At 42.3% G+C, this 23,304-nt stretch overlaps 1 protein-coding gene across 2 annotated transcripts in view; it reads right to left on the bottom strand.

Moving 5' to 3' along the window:
* TRAPPC8 (trafficking protein particle complex subunit 8) overlaps positions 1–23,304 on the bottom strand; it is a 61,820-nt gene that overhangs the window by 10,332 nt on the left and 28,184 nt on the right. For both annotated transcript variants that reach the window (XM_073679205.1, XM_073679206.1), the window contains 16 exons: positions 21,076–21,320; positions 20,706–20,821; positions 19,397–19,547; positions 18,245–18,345; positions 17,301–17,406; positions 16,476–16,607; positions 14,054–14,278; positions 12,455–12,563; positions 11,554–11,748; positions 9,411–9,571; positions 8,205–8,279; positions 7,910–8,036; positions 7,006–7,163; positions 3,919–4,361; positions 3,598–3,745; positions 226–322 (listed from right to left, as the gene is read on the bottom strand). In XM_073679205.1, the coding sequence (XP_073535306.1) occupies positions 226–322; positions 3,598–3,745; positions 3,919–4,361; positions 7,006–7,163; positions 7,910–8,036; positions 8,205–8,279; positions 9,411–9,571; positions 11,554–11,748; positions 12,455–12,563; positions 14,054–14,278; positions 16,476–16,607; positions 17,301–17,406; positions 18,245–18,345; positions 19,397–19,547; positions 20,706–20,821; positions 21,076–21,320 (2,589 nt within the window). The remainder of the gene's footprint in view (positions 1–225; positions 323–3,597; positions 3,746–3,918; positions 4,362–7,005; positions 7,164–7,909; positions 8,037–8,204; positions 8,280–9,410; positions 9,572–11,553; positions 11,749–12,454; positions 12,564–14,053; positions 14,279–16,475; positions 16,608–17,300; positions 17,407–18,244; positions 18,346–19,396; positions 19,548–20,705; positions 20,822–21,075; positions 21,321–23,304) is intronic.

The following is a 23,304-nucleotide window of genomic DNA, read 5'->3' on the forward strand; positions in this document are numbered from 1 at the left end:
GAAGTTATTTCTGCTCGATCTCCTCCCGTCTCTAGCTCAAAAAAACTGCATCTTTGAAGCCCAACAAGAGTTTTCCACTACTGCCTGACAATTACACCCTTTTTTACAGCTATCTCGGCTCCGACTCACTAGACTTATTTGCAGTTTTGGAGGCTGTATGTAACAATGATTTCTTTATAAAGAGTTGGGAAACCAAACTATAAATGTTATGGTCACATAATATACCTTTATCGGCTGGGGGGTTGACTGACTTCTGCAGCTTCCAGTTTCTACTACTGCTGGACACTTGTACTATATGAAATTCTCTAATACCGGCTTCACTCTAGAATCCAAAAACAAAATTGTGTTACAATAATTACTAACTAACAGCAATGCTATACTATGCATTTATACTAACCATGATCATAAATCTAACACAGGACTGCATGTGATGGCTGGCCAAACACTTGAGATAGCTTTTTGTCGGACGCTTGACTCTGGGGAATATTCCGAATGGCGAGAGGGGAACAGGTAGTTAAGGCCCACATACACATTAAAAAAGTTGTCTAAAACCACACATTTCGGCTGACAATGTAAGGTGTATAGGAGATTCCCAACTCTCAATTTGACATTTTTCTCAATTTAGATTTTTTGTCCATTTACCTGCCTGCAGCTCGTGGGGGGTCTCAGTTCTGAGACACCCACCAATACCTCTAAAGACCCCTGAGAGGTGCTGAGAAGTGCACAGAGCGGAGTACAGTGGCAATAGAAAGCCTAGGCTGTGAGCTTCCTGTCTGAGCGAGCACTACAGGGGTCTTGGGCAATCACTGGGGGTTTCAGGACTTGGGCCCAACCAATCTGCAGGCAAATAAAAAAAAGAAAAAACACAAACATTTTTTGTGAATGATTAGTTACTTTTTAAGAACAAGTTATTCACAATTTGGACATAGAGAAAATTCGTCACAATCAAGTGATTTTTTTTTTTGGCAGAAAACTAAAAAAAAATTTTCCATAGCCAAATCAGAGGGATAACGCCCAACTATCCAGCATTTTTAGGTTTGCAGCACAATAGTATAAATCAAAGGACCAAGGAGAAATTTGAATTCATCAAAGGTTTCGCCATTGCTTCCGACAGAAAGGTTACTCAAGTCCCTGACTGGGATAGCATTTCTGGTGAAGCGCAAGGAGGCGCACACCACTGAAGATGCGGCTGAATTCATTAAGTGGCGTGTGCCTCTTAATGAATAGGGCACATACTACTGCACAATCATTAAGACTGGCGTGTAAGTCTCTATTCTTAATGAATCCGGCCCTATAAGGCTGCAATTACTGAACATATTCAGGCATACATAGCAATTGTAATGGGCAGTCCAGCAGGCCAATAAGATTAAGGAGTGCACTAATATAAGGGTTTTCTAATATTTAAGTTCAGTGAGGGTATGTGTCCATGACGTTCTTTAGGGGCCGCTGTGCTTTTCAAGGTGAAGCCTCAGCATGAAAACGCCTGCAGTCTTTTTCCTGAAGCAACTTTGCTGTCACTTTTTCCGCTCTTTATTTTGCACTATAGTGGTAAGTGGCTGCCTAGAAGGCAGGCCGAAGAATGAACACCTTACGTCTGTAAACTGCATCACAGTTCCTGAACTCTGAAGCGGTTAAAAGTGACATAAGCTTGTGCACAACAACATGGTTTTTACGCTGCTGTGCATTTTGTTCATCTATTGCAGAGGTTCTGCAACACTTAAGGCGCATTCCAGGTGAAGTCTGCAGAAAAAGACCTTGTGTGCATATAACCTAGAGGGGGCTTTTCAAAAGGATTCCGACTTCTAGGAAAAGCTGGAGCAATGGTGGGTTATTTCTCGCACAGCTACATGTCGGTCTCACAATATACAGTGCCTACAAGTAGTATTCAACCCCCTGCAGATTTAGCTGGTTGACACATGCGGAATTAACTTGGCATTGTGACATTTGTACTGTAGATCAGCCTGGAAGTGGGAAATGCACTGCAGCAAATTTTGTTTTTGTTTTTTTTGTTTTTTAAAACGTTAAAAGTTAATTCAGAGTGTCATTTATTATTCAACCCCTCAAACCACAAGAATTCTGTTTGGTCCCCCAAAAGTATTAAGAAGTAGTTCAGGCACCAAGAATAATGAGCTTCACATGTGTGGATTAAAGATCTCTTTTGCCAGCCTTTTATGACTATTTAAGACCCTCCCCAAACTTGTGAACAGCACTCAGACATGGTCAACATGGGAAAGACAAAGGAGCATTCCAAGGCCATCAGAGACAAGATCGTGGAGGGTCACAAGGCTGGCAAGGGGTACAAAACCCTTTCCAAGGAGTTGGGCCTACTTGTCTCCACTGTTGGGAGCATCATCCGTAAGTGGAAGGCTTATGGAACTACTGTTAGCCTTCCACGGCCAGGACAGCCTTTGAAAGTGTCCTCCCGTGCCGAGGCCAGGCTTGTCCGAAGAGTCAAGGCTAACCCAAGGATAACAAGGAAGGAGCTCCGGGAAGATCTCATGGCAGTGGGGACATTGGTTTCAGTCAATACCATAAGTAACGTACTCCACCGCAATGGTCTCCGTTCCAGACGAGCCCGTAAGGTACCTTTACTTTCAAAGCGTCATGTCAAGGCTCGTCTACAGTCTGCTCATGATCACTTGGAGGACTCTGAGACAGACTGGTTCAAGGTTCTATGGTCTGATGAGACCAAGATCGAGATCTTTGGTGCCAACCACACACGTGACGTTTGGAGACTGGATGGCACTGCATACGACCCCAAGAATACCATCCCTACAGTCAAGCATGGTGGTGGCAGCATCATGCTGTGGGGCTGTTTCTCTGCCAAGGGGCCTGGCCATCTGGTCCGCATCCATGGGAAGATGGATAGCACGGCCTACCTGGAGATTTTGGCCAAGAACCTCCGCTCCTCCATCAAGGATCTTAAGATGGGTCGTAATTTCATCTTCCAACAAGACAACGACCCAAAGCACACAGCCAAGAAACCCAAGGCCTGGTTCAAGAGGGAAAAAGTCAAGGTGTTGGAGTGGCCTAGGTCTCCTGACCTTAACTCAATTGAAAACTTGTGGAAGGAGCTCAAGAATAAAGTCCACATGAGACACCCAAAGAACCTAGCTAACTTGGAGAAGATCTGCATGGAGGAGTGGGCCAAGATAACTCCACAGACCTGTGCCGGCCTGATCAGGTCTTATAAAAGACGATTATTAGCTGTAATTGCAAACAAAGGTTATTCCACAAAATATTAAACATAGGGGTTGTATAATAATTGACCCACACTTTTATGTTTAAAATTTAATAAAATTCAACTGAGCAACATAACTTTTTGGTTTGTAAGATTTATGCTTCTGTTCATAAAACCTACTCTCGTTTGCAGTTTGAAGGCTCTAACTTATTTGCATCTTATCAAACCAGCTAAATCTGCAGGGGGTTGAATACTACTTGTAGGCACTGTATCTAGGGCCAGCAATCTGTCTGTTCACAGCATAGATACAGCCAGCTACACAGTAAAATAAAGAGCAAGTCTATACACATAGTACACTGTAACAGAGAGTCCCTTTGCTCTTCAGTGGGCATGCAGCTACAGCCTTAGTAACTTACAGTGTTCATGTTTTCCACATCCACAAAGACGAGAATGTTCTCTCCTTTGCTCTCCCCATCTTCTAATGCATTGCTTCTACAGACTGTAGCCCGAACATTCAACGACTTGCTGGTGCATATGACTGCACTGTGTCTTAACACTCTGTGGCTAAGGAGTAAAAATACTTGTGAAGCCTCCTGCACATCACACAAAAATAATTTACTCTTAGTAAGGAGCTAGTGATTTATCATCCATCCATCATGCAATAGTGGTATATGAATATTATATCCACTATACAGCATTAACAGACACCTTGGATGAACCCCAGAAGAGAAACTTACCGCATCCGTGACTGCTTTTCTGTGCTTTCATAGTAAAATAAAAAGTTTATCTCGTGAACTCCTTCTTCATCAGGTCCTCGAAGCCAAAGTGGAAGCTGCACAGATGCACCAGGAGCTAGCACAGAGTCCGTAAGTGGAATATCTACAACTTCTGGTTGTTTTCCACCACCAAAACCAAAGTCTACTGGGGTAACAGATGAGGTCAGCACCGAGCACCCAGAGGTAGAATCCGTAATAACCGTTTTATAGGCACTGCAGTTCTCCGACGCTGCAGGACTCAGCGGCGTCAGTGCTGCCGTATTGCTGCCAAATGTAAAGAACTCCGGCCTCTTGGACACGACTTTGAGCCCCGTCAGCGGACTTTTGCTTACATTCACAAACTCAACATGAGCTTTTCTGATTTCACCACATAACAGTCCGGTGGGAAAATTTATGAAGAACACCTGTCAGTGTAAGAAATCCATTAAATGATTAAGAAAGCATTAAAATGGGCAGCAGCACACACATCAGACCATCAATCCAGCAGTTTAATCTACTCGCCCACAATATTTAAAGGGGTTGCAGCAAGTCCTGGTTTTACGCTATAGGACAGAAATGGAAAGCAAATCCCTGGTCCCTGAACTTTACCATAAAACCACGGCTTCTCAATCTTTCTGGGACAGGCAGAATAGATAATCCCTGGGTCCCACCATTTATCACAGTCAATGCCAACATCTTTAGAAAATACCTCAATATCTTACCATTTGTCTATAAAACCAAGCAGAGCACTGAAATAGCCAGAAAAATGAGTCTGTCGTGCCGCTACGCCATAGATTGGTGTAAATATACAAAACAATATTTTTATGAAAACAAACCCCCCACCCCCCCTACCCAAAAACAAATGAAAAAAATAAAATAAAATAAAAGGTCAGGGCCGAAATCTCGATCTGCGCATGCGTCGCCTCCAGCATAATTTTATTGAAGTCCTGCAAATAGGACGTCGGCTCCCACTGCGCACGCGCCGCCAACATGATGATGGCAGCACTGAATTTTAAAGGGGATAATCAGTCTCCTGCAGAAGAAACAGAGGAGACTGGTGGGAGGGTGGAGAAGGAGAAGAGGACCCTGCCCCGCGTTCCACCCCAAAGCACACAAGACGTAATTTTATGAAAACTTCATAAGGTGAGTATTAAACAACCACTCAGCGGATCCCTTCACATCAGGAATCATTTTAACCCTTTCGCGACCTTGGGATTTTCCGTTTCTTTGCATTTTTGTTTTTTGCTCCCCTTGTTCCCAGAGCCATAGTGTTTTTATTTTTTGGTCAATATGGCCGTGTGAGGGTTTATTTTTTGCAGGATGAGTTGTACTTTTAAACGTCATTACTAGTTTTACCATATCGTGTACTGGAAAAAGGGAAAAAAAATTCCAAGTGCGCTGAAATAGCAAAAAAAATGCAATGCCACAGTTTTTTTTTTTTTCTTTCCACGTTCACTGGATGCTAAAACTGACCTGCCATTATTATTCTCCAGGTCATTTCGAGTTTGTAGACACCAAACATGTATAGGTTCTTTTTTATTTAAGTGGTGAAAAAAAATCCAAAGTTTGCTAAAGAAGAAGAAAAAAAAAAAAAAAAAAATGGTGGCATTTTCCGAAACTGGGTGAGGGCTTATTTTTTGCGTGCCGGGCTGGCGTTTTTATTGATACCATTTTGGGATAGATACGATGTTTTGATTGGCTGTTATTGCATTTTATTGCATTGTTGCGGCGACCAAAAAAAACGTAATTCTGGCGTTTGGAATTTTTTTCTTGTTACGCCGTTTACCGATCGGATTCTTTTTTCATATTGATAGATCAGGCGATTCTGAACGCGGCGATACCAAATATGTGTATGTGGGGTTTATTTTTTATTATTTTATTTTGAATGGGGCAAAAGGGGGGTGATTTAAACTTATATTTTGTAAAAAACATTTTTTGTAACTAGGAGACTAGAAGCAGCAACTGTCTGATTACCTCAGCTACATAGAGGTGATGAGCAGATCCACCTCTATGTAGCAGAAATGCTCCTGTGCTATGAGCACGGACCACTAAGTGGTGCTCATAGCGATCTTTACATGACAACCACTGGGGTCTGCTGCAGACCCAGGGTTGTCATGCCCACCCATCGGTGACCCACGATCACGTGACGGGGTCACTGATGGGCGGGGTAAGTGACGCTCTTCTGGCGCGGCGATGTTAAATGACAGAGATTGACAGTGGCATTTAACATGTTAACAGCTGTGGGTGGATCGCGATTCCACCCGCGACTGTTGCAGGCACATGTCAGCTGTAATAATCAGCGCCGGAGCCCTCACTGAACCGGGGGTGGGTTATAGGAAGTTTCGCCCCCAGAAAGATTCGCCCCCGGACGGGGGCGAACTGGGGGTGATATGTGCGGGGGTGAGATGTGCGAGGGCAAAACATCCTGGGGGCCAAATGCTGGGGACGAAACAGCCAATTCCCATAATAAATTGGGTACAGTAATTCAATGCAGTTTGCGGGGAATATTTTTCCATAAGAATTTATGAATGTTATGAAATGTCCTATAAATGTCTGTCCTGTTCCTGATCTAAGGGTCTAGACTTTTAGCGGAGATGAATCTGTGCTACAGTAAATTTATCACTTAAACATGAGCCATGTATGAGGGAGTCGGAGTATGGAAATTGAGGAGTCAGAGGATTGGCTTACCTACTACACAGCCCTGATTTAAACAGGGCTGTGAGCTCTCCTGGCATACCTGACAGCAGCATGTAAGCGGTAGGATATGAGGACGGTGGAGAAGCTTTTGTCTTTTCTGTGACCCAGCTCGGTCATGATTACTGATGGTATTGTCAACGCAGCCAGAATATGCCATACTACTACTCCAATTGAGGGTGGGCCTCACAGGAGACTGGCAATTTTACAATACTCAATTGTACAAGCCCAATAAAGTGGATTAATATATACACACACGGCTGGGAGGCGGAAGGAAAAACTTAAAAATGGCTGTCTGTACAAGGAGCTTAACAACAGACCATAAAAATGGTTTCCTCCTAATGATTATTTTTAAGAATAGGGAACAAAATTTACCTCCAATAAAGGCATCTGTGGGGTGATAATTGGGTCTAGCCGGCGGTCAGGTCCATACTGAATGGATGTTTTTTCTTCCTTAGTACTATTAAGTCGAGGACCCTGTATTTCTAAGTCCTGCCGTCCTCGGACTGACATCCCATTAGATATGAACTTTCCTAAGGTAAATAAAATAGACATTATAGTAACAAGAAACAGTAAAACAATGTAACAGTACACTATTATAGGGGTTGTCGACTACTATGACAGCCCCTTCTTGATCTGAATGTTTGGCGCGATAAAATATAAACACTTATACTCCCCTCCGAAGCCTTTCCAGCACTTGTGTTCCTGGGGCTCACATGCGGTTATGACAACACGTGAGCCCTACGCTTGCCTTCGAACGTATTGAACATCAACATGCAGCCCGGGCTGCAACTGATCTCTGATTTCATCGATGTTTAATACGTCCGAAGGAGGGACAGTGGCACCGGTGCTGATGGGACGCCAGGCTAACGTGTCATAGCAACCGCATGAGAGTCCCAGGAATGCAAGTGCTGATACTGCTGGAAAGACACGGGAGGTCGGTATAAGTTTCTAGATTATCGGTGCCAAACATTCAGATCAAGAAGGGGTTACCCTAGTAGTGGACAACCCCTTTAAAAATCTTGTTGGCAGAATTACTAATGAGCTCTAAAAGGTGTTTTTTTTCTTTATGTCCAGGAAACTTTACAGATAAAACCTTTAAAAACTACTGTTTTGTTTACAGGAATAGAGAGGAACAAAAAGTTGTGCGAGAAAAAGATTGAAAATTTTGTTCCTGTGACATTAGTACAACCCTGCACGCAGTACTAACACTATGTCACAATTTGCGGTAATCTGTGTGCAAATCAGAAGACAGAACTGAAACTTGCGACGGTCTTACCTGTCGGTACATTGTTGGGTGGTGTGACTCCATCGAGGCTGTTCGCAGCCTGAATTGTGCTGAGATTATAGACTATACCGAGGATGTGCAGCTCTCCAGTTTCCTTTGGAAATAACTTTAATCTCGCCTGGAAGATTAAGAAAGTAGGAGAGAAATGTTACATTACTAATCAATTCACTTGTTCCTTTAACGTCACAATTATCAGAGGTCCGACTTTATTTCAAAATAATAATATATTCATCCCATTAGTAGACCTCCTTTTCAGACCACATTCTGCTTTTCATGATGAACTTACAATTTTGGTTTCCTCATTGTTGATTACAAACTCCGCAATCTCTTCTGTGCCAATTACATCGCTAAAACTTCTCCCCTGAGGATAAAGACCGTAGTGTCAGACTTATTCTTATTGTATTACTTGAACGTATTTTAAATCTTGTGCTGGGTATCACAAATAATGATGGCAGAGGTCACACGGCCAACCCTCCACCCACAACAAAATCGTGCGGCAATTGGCCATTGTGTGTCTTCACCCCATAGCTGACTTCTTGCTTTAAAATCAGTATTAAGAAAACCCACTTTTCTTTATCAATGCTGTCCTGACAATTAGCTGATGGATGCGGATCTACCTCCTTAACCAGGTAAAGCAACCACATCATCAGTCGCTGCACAGACTATGTTGCAGTATTACATGCTGGCCTGGATGGGCTCAGTCCACCAGAATCACTCCAGTCTGGCTAACAGACAGGGTATCAACCTGCAGACCCTTTCATTATAGCTAAACGACCCAATAAAGCATGCGGAAAAAGGTTCCAGTTCCAAATATCAGTCAATTTTGCATCAAAGATTTCAGGTTTCTGCTAAACATCTGAGGATGAATTTCACCTTTCAGCATGACCACGACCCCAAGCATACCTCCAAATCAAAAAAGAATGACTTCACCAGAAGAAGATCAACGTACTGGAATAGCCCAGCCAAAGCAGAGGCCAGAATCCAATTGAAAATCTGTGGGTTGACCTGGAGAGGGCACCGTACACAGGAGATGCCCTCACAATCTGACAGATCTGGAGCACTACTGTAAGGAAGAGTGGGCAAAGACTGCCAATTCTAGATCTGCCATACTGATCGACTTCTTCCCAAAAACAGTGAATGCGGTCATAAATTCAATGGGTTCTTCAGCAAAGTATTAAAGGGTGTGTGTATTCATGCAACATTATTTTAGTTCTTTTTTTATTGTTTTTGACACAAAAAGAATTAAAGTTTATGTTTCAATTAAATTGTGCAGATTATGGGGAACACTAAAAAAAAAGAAAAAGTTCTGAAATTCTTCTTCTTGGTATAATTTTTTTAACTACATGTCAAAACCTGGCATTTTAACAGGGGTGTGTAGTCTTTATATCCTCTGTAGTATATAGGTCAAGTAACTGTAAAAGCATGGCTAGAAGAAAAAGGGAGAAGGCTCTTTCCACTGTATAACAAGACAGGTAACACAATCTCACGCCACCTTTGAGAGCAGATCCTTTTCATTGCTGATCGGTTCCTGTAATTCTTCATTTTCCTTTTGAGTAAAATCTTTCGGTTGAAATTTCCACAGGAGGGATAAATCAGTCATTAAAAGTGGGACCTTCAATGGGTTTTTGAAGGACACCTCTACTGTTATTGGCTCTGTTAAAACAGAAAAAAACATGATTATACTTCATGCATTATATAAGAAGGCACAGCTAAGCGGTTATGCTACAAATTAATATTAATTCAGCTTGTTAGATCACACATCAGGTAACATTTGTAAATAAAAATAATAAAAAAAAAAGAGCTCCTATATTTATATATTGCAGTTACATACTTGTTATGGCGCCCCCTGGTGTTCTTTTGATTGCCACTCACAATGTCCACCTATGTGTATTGTGCTGATGGTCACACATGCTCAGTAGCGCAGTCCACAGACTGACTAGATGGTGGGCCTATGCCAGAGGCAGCCAAAATGGACCCATGTAGTACAGTCAGCTTCTTATCCCCAGCACTGAAATCATTACATAAATGTTCAGAAGATCAGCAGGGGGCGCCCCTGCAAGTGCGAGTCACTGGTAGGCTAATGCATGATCCAGGAAATCCCCTTTAATAATAATAATAATAATAATAATAATAATAATAAGTTTTCTAAAGCCCCCATACACATAAAACAAGTCATCAGAGCCCGCTAATATCAGACGACAGTAATGTGCACGGGGCCAGTTAAAAGGCCGATTTACAAGGGCCTACCTCTGCACATAAGTGAGCACTGATCGACTATGTACAAGTCAATTGTTGTTGGGTTATGGCCAGCTCACACAGGGCCCAAGCAAGCTGTATGGGGACAGAACAATCCTCAATATATTCAGATCTCACACAGAACACATTGCCATAAGGACATCCCCAGGTTTCAGGCAGCGCTGCGCTGACAGTGATGATGACAGCAACGCCCATAAGAACGATCCAATCAGCAGAACATGCATTCTGCTCGTATGGCAACTTCTTTACACAGGCCAGTGATCAGGAATAACCTTTTCTCATGAACGCTTGTTTGCAAGTGATTAGCCAGTGTAAAAGTGCCTCAGAGGAATCTATATACCATGGCACTTCAGGAGAGCACTGCTCCATAGCCAGCCACACTCCTGGGGGGAAGGTTTAGGGACAGGTCAGGCCAGCAGCAGTGTTATACTGCGGAGCTAAACCATAGCACTGGCAGGGAAGGAGGTGAGCCGGAGGACTGATCCTGGACTACTGTGCATGCCCAGAAAAGATCTATACCAATCAGTGCAAATGTGACCGAGTGGCCAGGAGTAGGCGCAAAAACATGCTCCTGCGATCAGGGGCAGCCTCTGTATACAGAAGCTGATGGGAATTATACATATTGTCTAGAAAACCAGACAACGCTGGAACAGTGCCTAGTCCTCAAAGCCCACCAACAGATAAGGATTATAGGATTTCCTTAGTAATACACAAGTGATTGAATTATACTAAGGAAATCCATAAAACATAATGTATTGGTGTGCCTTGAGGACTGGAATTGATGAACACTGCCTTAGTAAGCAAGCGGTAAACAATAAGGAAAGACATATTGCGAAAATTAGGGGAACTTTGAATTTGCAATTTTTTTTCCAAAGTCTTTCTAAAAATACCCATTTAATATGGGTAGGGTTGTTGACTATTCGGACAACCCCTTCTTAATCACCATTACCCTCCATAAAACACCACCACCTCAGGTGCGGGCGCCGTTCCAAAGGTGTCGGCACTGTCTCTCCTGCGGCTTGTGTGACATTATTATGTCATGCAAGCCCTGCAGCCAATCAGCGGCTGCTTCACCCTCATCTCCTTCAGAAGTAACAGACATCCCGATGAAGGGAGAGCTGCAGCTGCTCTCTCACCTCCTCCAGAGGTTTGATTTGCTCGAAGGAGGTGTGAGGGAAGTGGCCGCTGATTGTTAGGTCACATGAGCCTCAGGAGAGCTGGCACCAAAGAAACAGTTTACAAGTGGGGAACATGGTGATTGAGAAGGGATTGTCCAAGTAGTAGGCAAACCCTTTAACAGTTTTCCATGTTTACAAGGAATCATGAAATATATTCTCTATAGTTTGCATTTCATCCTGTATTTGTAGTTTCTACATTACCTTGTACAACAGCAAGAGGAAATTTGGAGTTGTCTGAATTGCCGCTTAAACAATACTGTGTTGGCTGAAAGTTGTTGGGAAGGAAACCTCTATTCACTACTGCGACAACTTGTTCTTCCAGCTCCTTCCACTGCTGAGAAGATTCGCCATCATACTCCTGGTCAAGACTGACATGGGTCGCCGCTTGCTTCTCACCTTTATCCACAAAGAAAAATGGTCTTATAAGGGTTATATTCAAGTAAATTCTATCATTATTAATTGATTAGGATGATAATCATAAAAAAAAAAAACTTCCTTCTTTCTAACAACTAAAACATTTCAAAAAGAAAAACAAATGCTGCAAGAAAATACTGTTAAGCTATCTATATCGTTTTTATTGGCACTTCAGCATACAAAGCATTTTCATGAACCAGGTGCTATAAAAATCTAAGGGTATGTGCCCACGATGCAGAACTGAAGCAGAAAATTTCTGCAGCGTTTCTGCATGTTCTTGGCAGTAAAAAACGCTTACGGATTTTACACGCGTTTTTTGCAGTGTTTTTACATGCGGATTTTACTTGCGTTTTTCAAATGCATTGGGACCTCAAATCCGCATGTAAAAACGCACAAATAATGGACATGCTGCGGATTTTTCCACAAGGAAAATCCGCTGCAGAAAATTCCGCAGCATGGGCACAAAACATGCAGATTTTCATTGGGGATCATGGGGCATGGATTACCAAGCGTTTTACAAGCGTTTACGCTGCGGAAATTCCACCGCAAAAACGCTTGAAAAACGCATAGTGGGCACACAGCCTAACAACGTGCAGACAAACTACAGAGTGGCCACCGCAGGAAACATGTTACATTTTAGGAGTCAACCAACATAACAAGCAGAGATGTCAATACTACTGATACTGACCTTCAGCTGGCCGTCTATCATGGCCGAAGAAGACGCGAGTCTCAGGACTATTGATATATGGTAATGGGAGCTGAGGTAAGGGGCTATCCGGAGCCTGGTGACACACGTTCTAGAGCAAAGAGTCCATAATTATAGTCAGGAATCAGACATAAATCAACAACTTAAATGGTTATTCATATTAAAAAAAGGAATTGCTAAAATATATTATGACATCCAGAATAATGGAGGCCCGGCTGCTGAAAAACTATAGGGGCCACATCACTAAAGCAGCTGTGACCCATTAATCTCATTATGCCTGAGGTTCCCAGCATTGCAGCCCCACCAATAGTGATGGCAAAACCTAGTTATGTGTCATCACTCTCGGGTACTGGAATAACCAAACTGCTACATTACAGACATCCCACTAAGCATTTTACACTGTTTTAGACAATGTAGCAACATGGTCTAAAACAGCAAAGGACTAAACAGGTGTCAGGTCATATATTGATGACCTATCCTCATCAGATCGGTGGAGGTCCGACATCCAAACTGACCCACTGTCATTAGCTCCGGCAGCAGCCAGATGTGAGCACTGAATGGAGCTGAACAGTCCTCTTGCCGCTGTCCACATGCGGCCAGTGCAGGAGCTATTAACAGCTGATCAGTGGTGAGCTGGCCGTCAGACATCTGAAATTGATGACGCATCCGAAGCATAGGCCATAAATATATGACCAGACATTCTTTTTAAACCCAAGAATAATGAATGGCATGCCAATGACAGGTCCCTTGCACATCACTAGTCTACAGCACTTCTCACTGATGTTAGCCTCCATCTAGAGCTGATGGAATGAAATGGTCAAAGGTGGACAGTTGTCCAAGAGCCATGGCCTATCCTTGGGAGAGGTCCACAATATCAGATTGGGGTGGGTGGACGTCTCGGCACCCACATAAAATCAGCTGATTGAAGGGGCCATGTCGCTCTGCAGAACACCATGCTGCCTTCATAAAGTATGGCAGGATAGCCTTTAGTACGTGCAGCAGACGCTGTGCCTGATACTGCAGCACAGTCCTATTACCTGCCATGAGCAGTCTTCCCATCAATCTGATATGGCCACCTTAGCCTATTTTAGTTATTAGAGATGGATTTTTCCAGACAAATTCTTTCTATGGTATGTTCACCTTTATATCCCACTTTACAGCTTATACAAATTTATCTCCTGCTGTTTGTATAGCACCAACATATTCCACAGCGCTGTACACAGTCGCTATCTAATGACACGCACAAGCCAATTTCATAGGAATCATGAAATTACCATTGATCCATTCATATATTTTTTTCTCTAGTTTGGGAGGAACCTAATGCAAACATGAGGACCCATGTAATTGGGTTCAGCAAAAAATGTGACTTTCTTGGTAGATTGTCAAGTTGATTTCTTTCACAGAAATTGATAGTTTCATGTAGTTTTATTTCCTATTCCTCCTGTCTCAATACTTTGAATACGTGTAAAACAGGCTGGGATTAATAGTCTGTTGGACCACAACAACAGCAAAAAGATACAAGGGACATGATATGCATCATTACTAACAGGACCATGAGTGCTTTGGAAAATGAAGACTTACCTTATATACATAGAGATACTCCCGGAGAAAAGTTCCTTGCTGTAATGCTGGCTGTTTGCTGTCATTAATTAAAATATGCCTGAATGCAGACACAGCATTGTCCAGCTGACGTAATGTCACCGACTGCCGGCCGATAGTAAAGTTTATGTGGTCCTCCGCTAATGACCAGCCTTTTCCTTTGTACACTTGCATTGCCTGGCAATAACACCTAAGGGCATGCTTTTTCTGGGCACAAGAAGAAAAAAAAAAAAAAAGTGGAAATTTTAGAAAACTGGGAATCAATAAAACAATTCAATCTGTAATGTTTTTCCTAATTGCTTTTAGAAATTTGGAAAAAAACTTTGGCCATGTCTAATGTTTATGCAATGTATAGAAAAGGGCAATAAGGGCTCAATAAGATATGGTTTCCTATAAATGTCACTCAGAGCACCCACTTGATATTAGCACAATTTACTGATGATTGGTGGGCAGTAGACTGACCACTGGCAGGCATTTCCCTTCAGCTTCTATATCACCTTACGCCACTCTGAGCAGGAACGACACACACGATCATCCACCACAAAATACAGAAGAATACAATATTGTGAGGCGAGCGATGGAGCAGGGCACAGCAAGGACGAAAGGACCAGGAAGGCTACGAGGCTAACAAGTGTAGGCTGTTGTGGATGTATAGGATGCATTTAAAGCAGGTTAAAGGGGTCATACAGCAAAAAGAAGTTAAGACCTATTCACAAGTGATAAATTGTTGCTCGTGGGGGTACAATTGCTGGGTCCCACGCCGATCTGCAAAACGCAGGATTTTTATCACTGACTGAGAACTTTAATTTCAGTTAGAGTGGAGCAGCCCAGTGTATGCCTGGCTGCCCCTCCATTCATTCTCTATGGAGCTGCCGGGAAAGTCGAGTGCGGACTAATGAATATAGCAGCGGTCGAGGTCGAGCAGGCACCCTGCTGCTCCATTCCTACCAATCTGTGAAGGTCTGAGCAGGGGAACCTCCACCGATCAATAAGTTATCATCTATTCTGTGCATAGGCGGTAACCTGCTTTCACTGCACAATCTCTTTAGGGATGAGGAATTCGCCAGGAATGGATTATAATAATAATGTAAACTGTAGTATCTCAGTATAGACTAAGCCATCCAAATATGACATCTCAAAGTCTGATATTTCTATCCAATCTAAGCATGAGTGTCAACTGGAAAGTGCAAGTCACTGGTAATGTGAGTTTCTAATAGTAAAAAACACTTCAAAAAGATATATGGTATATTTGTTATGCTGTGAGTAGTCCTATAACAGGGGCAGCAGAACAGATCTCCACGTACAGTCTGGGCGTCTGGAAGTGAGCGGGGCAGTCAGCCTAGACATCTGGTGAGACTGGCCCTAGTATGAAGGGAAGGTCAGCTAGCTAATTATTAGTGAGAAATGTTAGCACAAATTACTTCTACAATATCTTCAGTTTTCATATATAAACCCCACAGCAGCAGTATGTTCTGAATGGAGCTTCGTGCCCCTCCACATCATGTTAGGGTATGTTCACATATGGAAAAAAAAATTTTGCACTAAAAAACAGAGTGGTAGCAGGAAAAACGCCGCACACAATAAGTACAACCAGTTACTCAATGCAAAGAAAAAAAAATTAAAGATGAGGAGAAAAAACAAAAAACACTATCCCAACAGGTAAGAAGGCATGATTGACACTAAAAAGGTCCCACACTTTTAGGAACCTCTTAGAGCATTTTTTGTGCATGAAAGAAAAATCTCTCATAAAATATGACAGCATGTACAAGTCTCTTCCGGGTGGTAATCCTAAGAGATCTTCTATCCACTGTAAAGCCAGGAACGTTTCCTTGAAAAAAATGCGGCGATGACCAGGGTACTTCACTTCATCAAGGAAGCAAAATAGACAAGTCATTGTGTCTTTAGGAACCGCCCAGTTGATACAGGTGTAAAGAAGCACTCCTCCCATCAATATGTTTATCCTCTTAATATATTGCAGCTGTCATATTATACAGCACTGTCTACTTACAATTGCTCATTTTGTCTTTCTACCCAGATTATTTTTAATCATGTTATGGAAAAGAGAAAAAGTGACTAGGTGAAACCTTCTAAGCTCTATGTAGAAACAGGAGGTCAATTTTCCCTGCATGAGTCATTACTGCAAAAATCCCTGGCAGTGGGGGTGGGAGGGAAGAGCAGCTGGGTCAGGAGTTGAAGAGGGGAATGATAAGTGCAGGGACAAGAGACTTCCTGTTTCTACACAGAGCAGAGAAAAGAGAAGAATTATCTTGGTAGAAAGACAAAATGAGCAATTGTAAGTACACAGTGCTGTATAATATGATGACTGCAATATATTAAGATAGAAACTATGATGGGAGTGCTTCTTTAACACAAGTTTTGTTTTTTGTGCTTTTCATGTACCCACCTGGCCTGCTTTACTAAAACGATGGCCGGCCAGAATCATATGGAAAGCAAACTTCCGCACCATAGGGCTCTTCATGTTAATAAAGCAATGAGCTGCCTGCTCAAGAAGAAGTGCACTCCGGAGGTCCGAGTCCTGCGGTCAGGAAAATGACAGTCAAATGGATTAATTATTTACCAGAATTGAACGCCACAGGGCTTTCGGTCTGAAGACGCCATATTTTGCAAGTAAAAATAGCATTCAACAATGTTACAACTAGAAAGGAAACGTCATAAATGTGAGAAAAACCCGTCACAGTAAGCAGAGCTGGACAACTCTTACCAAGAACTTAGTAATATGAAGAGTTTTTCCTTAACAGATGAGGCCAGCCCATACGTCTCAGCATTTGCTACGGCCAGTTATTAGATCACATAACACACTGACGGCTTACACGGCAGAGGTTGGTGGTGTTCTGCTGAGTGCCGTGTCACCTCAGCTTCATTACCAAGAGTTCAAGGAGTACAATTAAAGCCGTTTTCCAAGCTCAATATGATGAGGAGCTTCTCATCTGTTTCCGTCAATAGAACCATTGACTTGTGGTCACATGACCGGCTGTCCAAACTAGAAATATAGGTGAATCCTGACAGTGTGTGCATTGCACACTGACAACTCAGCAATCTGCAGTCACAGTGACTGTAGAAAGTTTGGAAAGCCCCGCTAATGTTTTTACGCCACCTTTACTTCTGGAATGAAGCTAATGTGTGTGGGAAAAAAAAAAGGACATGGCGATCAGCAGTCCATCAAGTTAGCCTATATTAACATGCACGTGTTAAATGTTTATGTACTCACCTCACTTGTAAGACGAATCAGAAGGCCGGCAGATTCGGAATATTTCCCCTGACTTTTCAATATTTCAGCACTCAGCAAGACACACCTTTCTGCCAGAATCATATTTCTAGATTAAAATTAAATATGAAATTAAAGAAAACGTTGCTGGAGAAATAAGCGCATTCAGCGGGATTTGTTTCACAACTGCACTACATAAATAAAATGGGCTTTCTTGGCTCGAAACAAATATCTGCAGTCACACACATTACAAACAGTCATGATTCTCCTTTCACTGTTTTATTGAGAAAGCAAATGAGAATCTATTCAGCAAGTGGCGGCAATGCTAATGGCCAAGTTGTGTTCTCGTGACCGCCCACTGGCACAGAAAATCCAGGGGAATTGTGATAGTGTGCGCTCTGCACCCCGTCATAATGCAACAATCTGTACTCAAATAGACGGACAGCAGAAACTTTTCTAGAGTTCATAAAACCCCTTTACCACCATAGCACTGAAGACAGTAATCACTGAAAAACACGAGGCATTCAAGAGCATATTAAAGGAGTTTTTCAAGATTTTGGCAAAATAGTCACGTGCTACAACAACTTATACTGCCCCAGTGGATTCTCCAACGCTGCGGGAGTCTTTGTGAGCTGTCCAGCAATTATGTAATGCCGAATTCAATCAACATCCTGAAACGTCATGCGTTCCCTGCTACCATCACTGCAGAGGCCAGCGACTGGCTGAAGGAAAGTACACAAGAGGCCAGCACCGGAGCTACTGCAGACTGACAAGGAACGATTCACAAACTTAATGTTGAGTTCCATGCCTTGTGGCCACTTAAAAGAAAATCTAAATAAATCTTTGACTAATTATTCAATTTGTTTGCCATAACAATTCAGTGACTCAACAGTGACTTGGACAATTCAGCATCCAAACAAAATGTGGCCAGCAGGTCAGTTTCTTACTTGCATATGTCCCTGTACGTCTGTATCGCAGTGTCCATGTAATGAGCTGGGTACGGCCTGGGAGCACCCGGTTGCAGAAAAGCAGCTACTGCAGCCATTTCCTTGAAAGGAAAGTAGTATATAATTAAAGGAGGAATCCAATGTTGAGGCACTTCATACAAGAGCTTAACGATTGTAAGAATGCCCCATCTATGTCCAATACCAGGGCACATCAGAAAAATCTGTAAAACAATTGTTTGGCCCTGTTCACATGAGGTTTTTACCCTATATTTAGAGTGTACCTGACATCCATAAAATACATGTCGCTAAGGCCCTACTGATGGAAGAGATGCCACATCTGTCTGTGGGTGACCAATGCTTTTACCACATGCCTAACAGTGGCATCTCTCATCCATAGGCTATAATAGCATCTGTTAAAGGACACTTTATAAAATAGAGCATGACGTGTGCATTAATCCACAAGTCTATGAGTGACTGTGGCAGACAGGCATCCATATAGCCTCCGTTTAAAGCAATTGCCAGAGGCCAAAAATTCAGTGCGAGGCCAGTCAATAAGGCCACAGGATACGTCCTTAGTGCTTGTATAGTAGGGGTCTGACCCCGGAGACCACTGCTCATCATAAGAACGAAGGAACGGTAACACTTAAGAAAATGGGGCTGAGCCACTGTGGCAGTGAGTAACCCAGCACCTTCCTTATGGTAAACCATTGGTTACGAATTTATAGCTTATGCCAAGGATGTGTCAAGGTTTTGTCCTGAAAAACCCTCTTAATGAGAAATTCTGCACATTTTACTTTTTTTGCATTTACGCGCAGAATATGCCCATGTGGCAAAAACATCTGTGGCTGAAAATCAGTTCCATTCATGTGAATTGGGATGTTCTGGTGGCAAATACATGTATTTCTGCAGGGATACGTCAGATAAATGGGACCGTAGCAAAAATGTATGCACTAAATCACATCTGAATGAACCCTAAAAGAGTACCATCGAGATCTTGTACGGGAAAACGAGCATGACAGACTTAATAGAGTACGGGCAATGTGCAGGACATCCCTACTAAAGAGGGAAAAAATAGGGAGTAATGTGATTATAATGTTATAAAAGTCATACAACTACAGAACCATTAGATAGAAGATGTTATCCGATGCCTACCAGCGACCCTGCAGCATACAGCATTGCTTGGTCATTCAGGAAGTCCTTTTTTGCAGTATGATAGCAGCTGTAAGCCAGGTCATAATGCTGCACCAAAAAACACAAGTCAGCCATTTTCCTAATCTGAAGCTCAGGAGCCTCTGGTGGATACCTAAAACAGAAAGAACACGAAGCTCAAGAAGATCATTACATCAATATTAAGGTCAGCAAACCTAAGGTGCATTTAGATGGGCCTATTTTGTCCTAATGAAAAAAATACATTATAAATAAAGGTCTTATCTAGGGAACAATTTATAACGTTTTTCAAAATATCTGCCGTCACATTAAGCACACAGCAGGGCGGGCTGTGTGAACAGAATGTGTGTCCAGTAGAGGGAGCTCTACAGTCTTCTCTGGCCATGAGGGCAGAAAGGAGGAGGTGTGTGTATATCAAAACAGATATTATCTCAGCAGTAGCACAGGTAGGAGTGACAGGATGAGACGAAGGATGTGGGAGGTGTCGTTTTCTAATATTCACTCCTGTTGCTCATATAGACTTTCGGTAAATGACATCTCCAGCAGTTTCCATTTCATCCCGTGCGCTCTCCTCGCTTCTTCTGACTCAGGTCCCTGTGCTTCAGCAGAGATGTTGTCCAGCTTTGATCTACACACACATTCCCTTCGGTCTCTCCCCATACCTAATGGCCGAGAAGGCGGAAGAGCCTTCTCTAGTCACACAGCCCATTCTGCTGTGTGCTCAGGACACGTTTTGTGTTCAGTACTGTGATGGCAGCCATTATGAAAACTTTAAAACCTACAAGAAGCAAAATGAACATATACCCTGCTGTAATATAAATAAAAAACAAGTGCATTTAAATAAAATAGGGTTCTTAGTAACACTGTTTTTGATCAAAAATAGTATGAAAGCCATCCCACCATCAACAAGGTGAACCCATTCGGGATAGTCCTACCCCTCTGCCTAATTTTAAAAACCTTACCATGTGTCAAAGTTGACTTCTGTGTGAATAAGGGCAGACAAAGGACTGGGTCCTGAACTTGACTGGTGTCCACAGTGCGGCGGCTTTACATGATGTAAATTGATGTAATTTTGCAGAAACCACTTCCCAACCATGACATAAACTTATATCAAATGTTGGGAAGAGGTTAAAGACAAGAAGAGCCCAGTTGAACAGTAAGAAAATTAGTGCCAGAAAGTTTGGCATCCTGTACCTCCAAAAATGAGTGGAGAAAAAAAAAAATTTTCATCTCCATTCCTGCTACTTTGTGCACAAATGTACAGTTTTTATTACCAAATTGCAATTAAACTTACAATAATCCTGAGGTATTCTTCAGCTCATTAACGCTCTTCTCTGGCACTTTACCACCAGTGAACCACTTCTTTGTGGCAGAAAGCAATGATCGACTCAGTCCTTTCCTGGATATTAACTGAAACGAGAAGTAGTGAGAATAAAGTCACATTTATGCTATAAAAACAAAACAAAAACAAAACCGAAAAGTATGCCGAACTATGCAGATATTAACATATCACAATATAGTCTTGTTATAAGCTGTTGATTAATACATTTATATCCATTTTCATTAAAGAATCAATAAAAAAACTCACAGCTTAAAAAAGCTACAACTGCGCAGCCACAAAGTGGCAAACACCAAGGAATGAGGTGAGGATAGAGCGCCCTCACCTGATCATTCAGCTGTCTTACAGTCTTTTCTACGTGGGGTATGAGTCCTCGGAAGGTGAATTCTTGTATGAACTGCCGAATGCGGTCATGGTCAGTGAGGGTCAAGCAGCTGCCATGGGGTGTTCCACTCACTGCCTTCTTTGCCTCAGTACCTGGTGGCCTTCCATTATCAAGACCATCACAACTACCACCAACATCACTGAGCTGGTCAAGTGGGTGAGTCTTGAAACTATTTGATAAAGCCTCTAAAAGGAAAAAGAAAGAGAAGAAAAGTCCAGTGTTATATTACAGAACAACATTCGTAAAATAAAAAAAAAAAAATAAAAAAAATCATTGCAACACCAAACGAAACAAGTTTGTCAAGTTAGTAACCTCTTCTGTGGCTTTATTCAGCAGCCAGTCCATTGCTTGCTAGTAAGGCTCTGTGCCCACGATGCAGAAATGCTCCGGATTTTTTCCTGAGCGTTTCTGCATCTCCCTGGCAGAAAAAACACATGCGGATTGTACATGCGTTTTTCCTGCCAGGGACATGCGGATGTGAAGCGTTCTTCACATGCATTTCCGCATTCGGGTTGACAAGCGCTTTCCAAGCGATTTTACTTGGAAAGTGCTTGTCAACTTGGTCACACTATATAAATCCATGCAAACGGCATGGATTTATATAGTGTGACCTTAAAGAATGTTTAAAAATAAAAAAATAAATATATACTTACCTTCTGATGGCCCCCGCAGTCTTGCTTCCCTCCGTCTTGGCAGCTCGTGGTACACTACACTGATGGACCTGCCGTCACATGACCATGACGTCAGCGCAGGTCCTTCAGGCCACCGCAATCTGCTGGCAAGGGAGGACAAGCACACCGGGGGCAATCAGAAGGTAAATATATTTATTTTTTATTTTATTCTTTTTTTTTTTACAGGTTCTATGGTACCCGGGTCCGGAGGAGAGTCTCGTGTACCATCCGCACATTGAAACACTTGGATTCCGCATGTACAGATGCAGTGATGCGGAATCCAAGCGATTCAATGCAAGTCAATGGCGGTGAAAACGCAGCGCTTCCGCAAAATAATTGGTAGTGCTGCGTTTTTTTTTCCGCAATGATAACCCGCAGCGGAAATTTCCGCAGCATGTGCACAACACATGCGGATTATCATTGGGGAACCATGAGTTTTTTAAGCGTTTCTGCAGCGTCTTTGCCGCTGCGGAAACGCTTAAAAAACGCATCGTGGGCACACAGCCTAAGGAACAATGAATATTGGTTATATATTAAAAGCAGCACCGCTATGCTATTGCTTCCATTGATCTCAGCGATCATTTGGTCGGCAGGAAAGTTGTAACTATACAGCTGGCGGATCTCAAAGTATACAGCACAGCCGATTGTAGAAACAGTAACATCAGGGTGGTTTTCCCTCTGATAGTCTAATAATAATATATTCCCCCAAAAGTAATTAAAGACCAGCTAAAAACACACAGAAAATTAAAAATAAAGCAAAACAAAGGTTTAGGTGATGAGTTGCAAAATGGAATTTGCGCTAAAATTGTGCAAAGAAGCTGAAGCAAAATCCACATATGTGAGGTGCGGAATCTGCACCTCACATCAGCGAATTACGGAACAATACATGTGCACAGGGTTATGAAGATATCTTCTAGATAAAAATCAGAAAAATGGAGCATGCTGAAAATATACAGCCTATCATTTATGTTGCAGATTCTTCTGTTGAATTGTTGCAGATTTGCATTAAGATCTGCTTCCCAAAAATTAAAATTCCAACACGTTAAGGCTGGGTTCCGAGGAACGTATGCAAAATCGTCTGTTTTGCATCAAGAAAGCTAGAAGATTTTTCATCCATATTGTTATCTGTATGCATTTATATGTCTTTCTATAACAAGCAGTCAAAATAAAGTTTCCCATGTTAATAATTGTAATCTTTAAAAAAAATGTATGTCATACAGATGGGAACCCGTATGTGATCAGTGTTTTGCAAAGCCACTGACTTATAATGACGACTCAGATCCAAAATATATGGATCAAAAAAGTGCAAGCTGTGGTTTTTTTGAACAACATCCATCACTCCGTGTGTAACAGAGATCAAAAGAGCTACCACATCGACTTTCATTCATCAGTGTGCTGTCAGTATGATACCAGGTTTGCATACGGGCGGTAAGCAGATGTTTAATATGCTCGTCTGACCGAGTCCTCACTCAGCCTAATTATGCCACACCAACATGTC

Source organism: Phyllobates terribilis, unplaced genomic scaffold (assembly GCF_046119375.1).
Source record: "Phyllobates terribilis strain yellow unplaced genomic scaffold, ASM4611937v1 Scaffold_4__5_contigs__length_816908805, whole genome shotgun sequence".
In the NCBI taxonomy this organism is placed as follows: Eukaryota; Metazoa; Chordata; class Amphibia; order Anura; family Dendrobatidae; genus Phyllobates; species Phyllobates terribilis.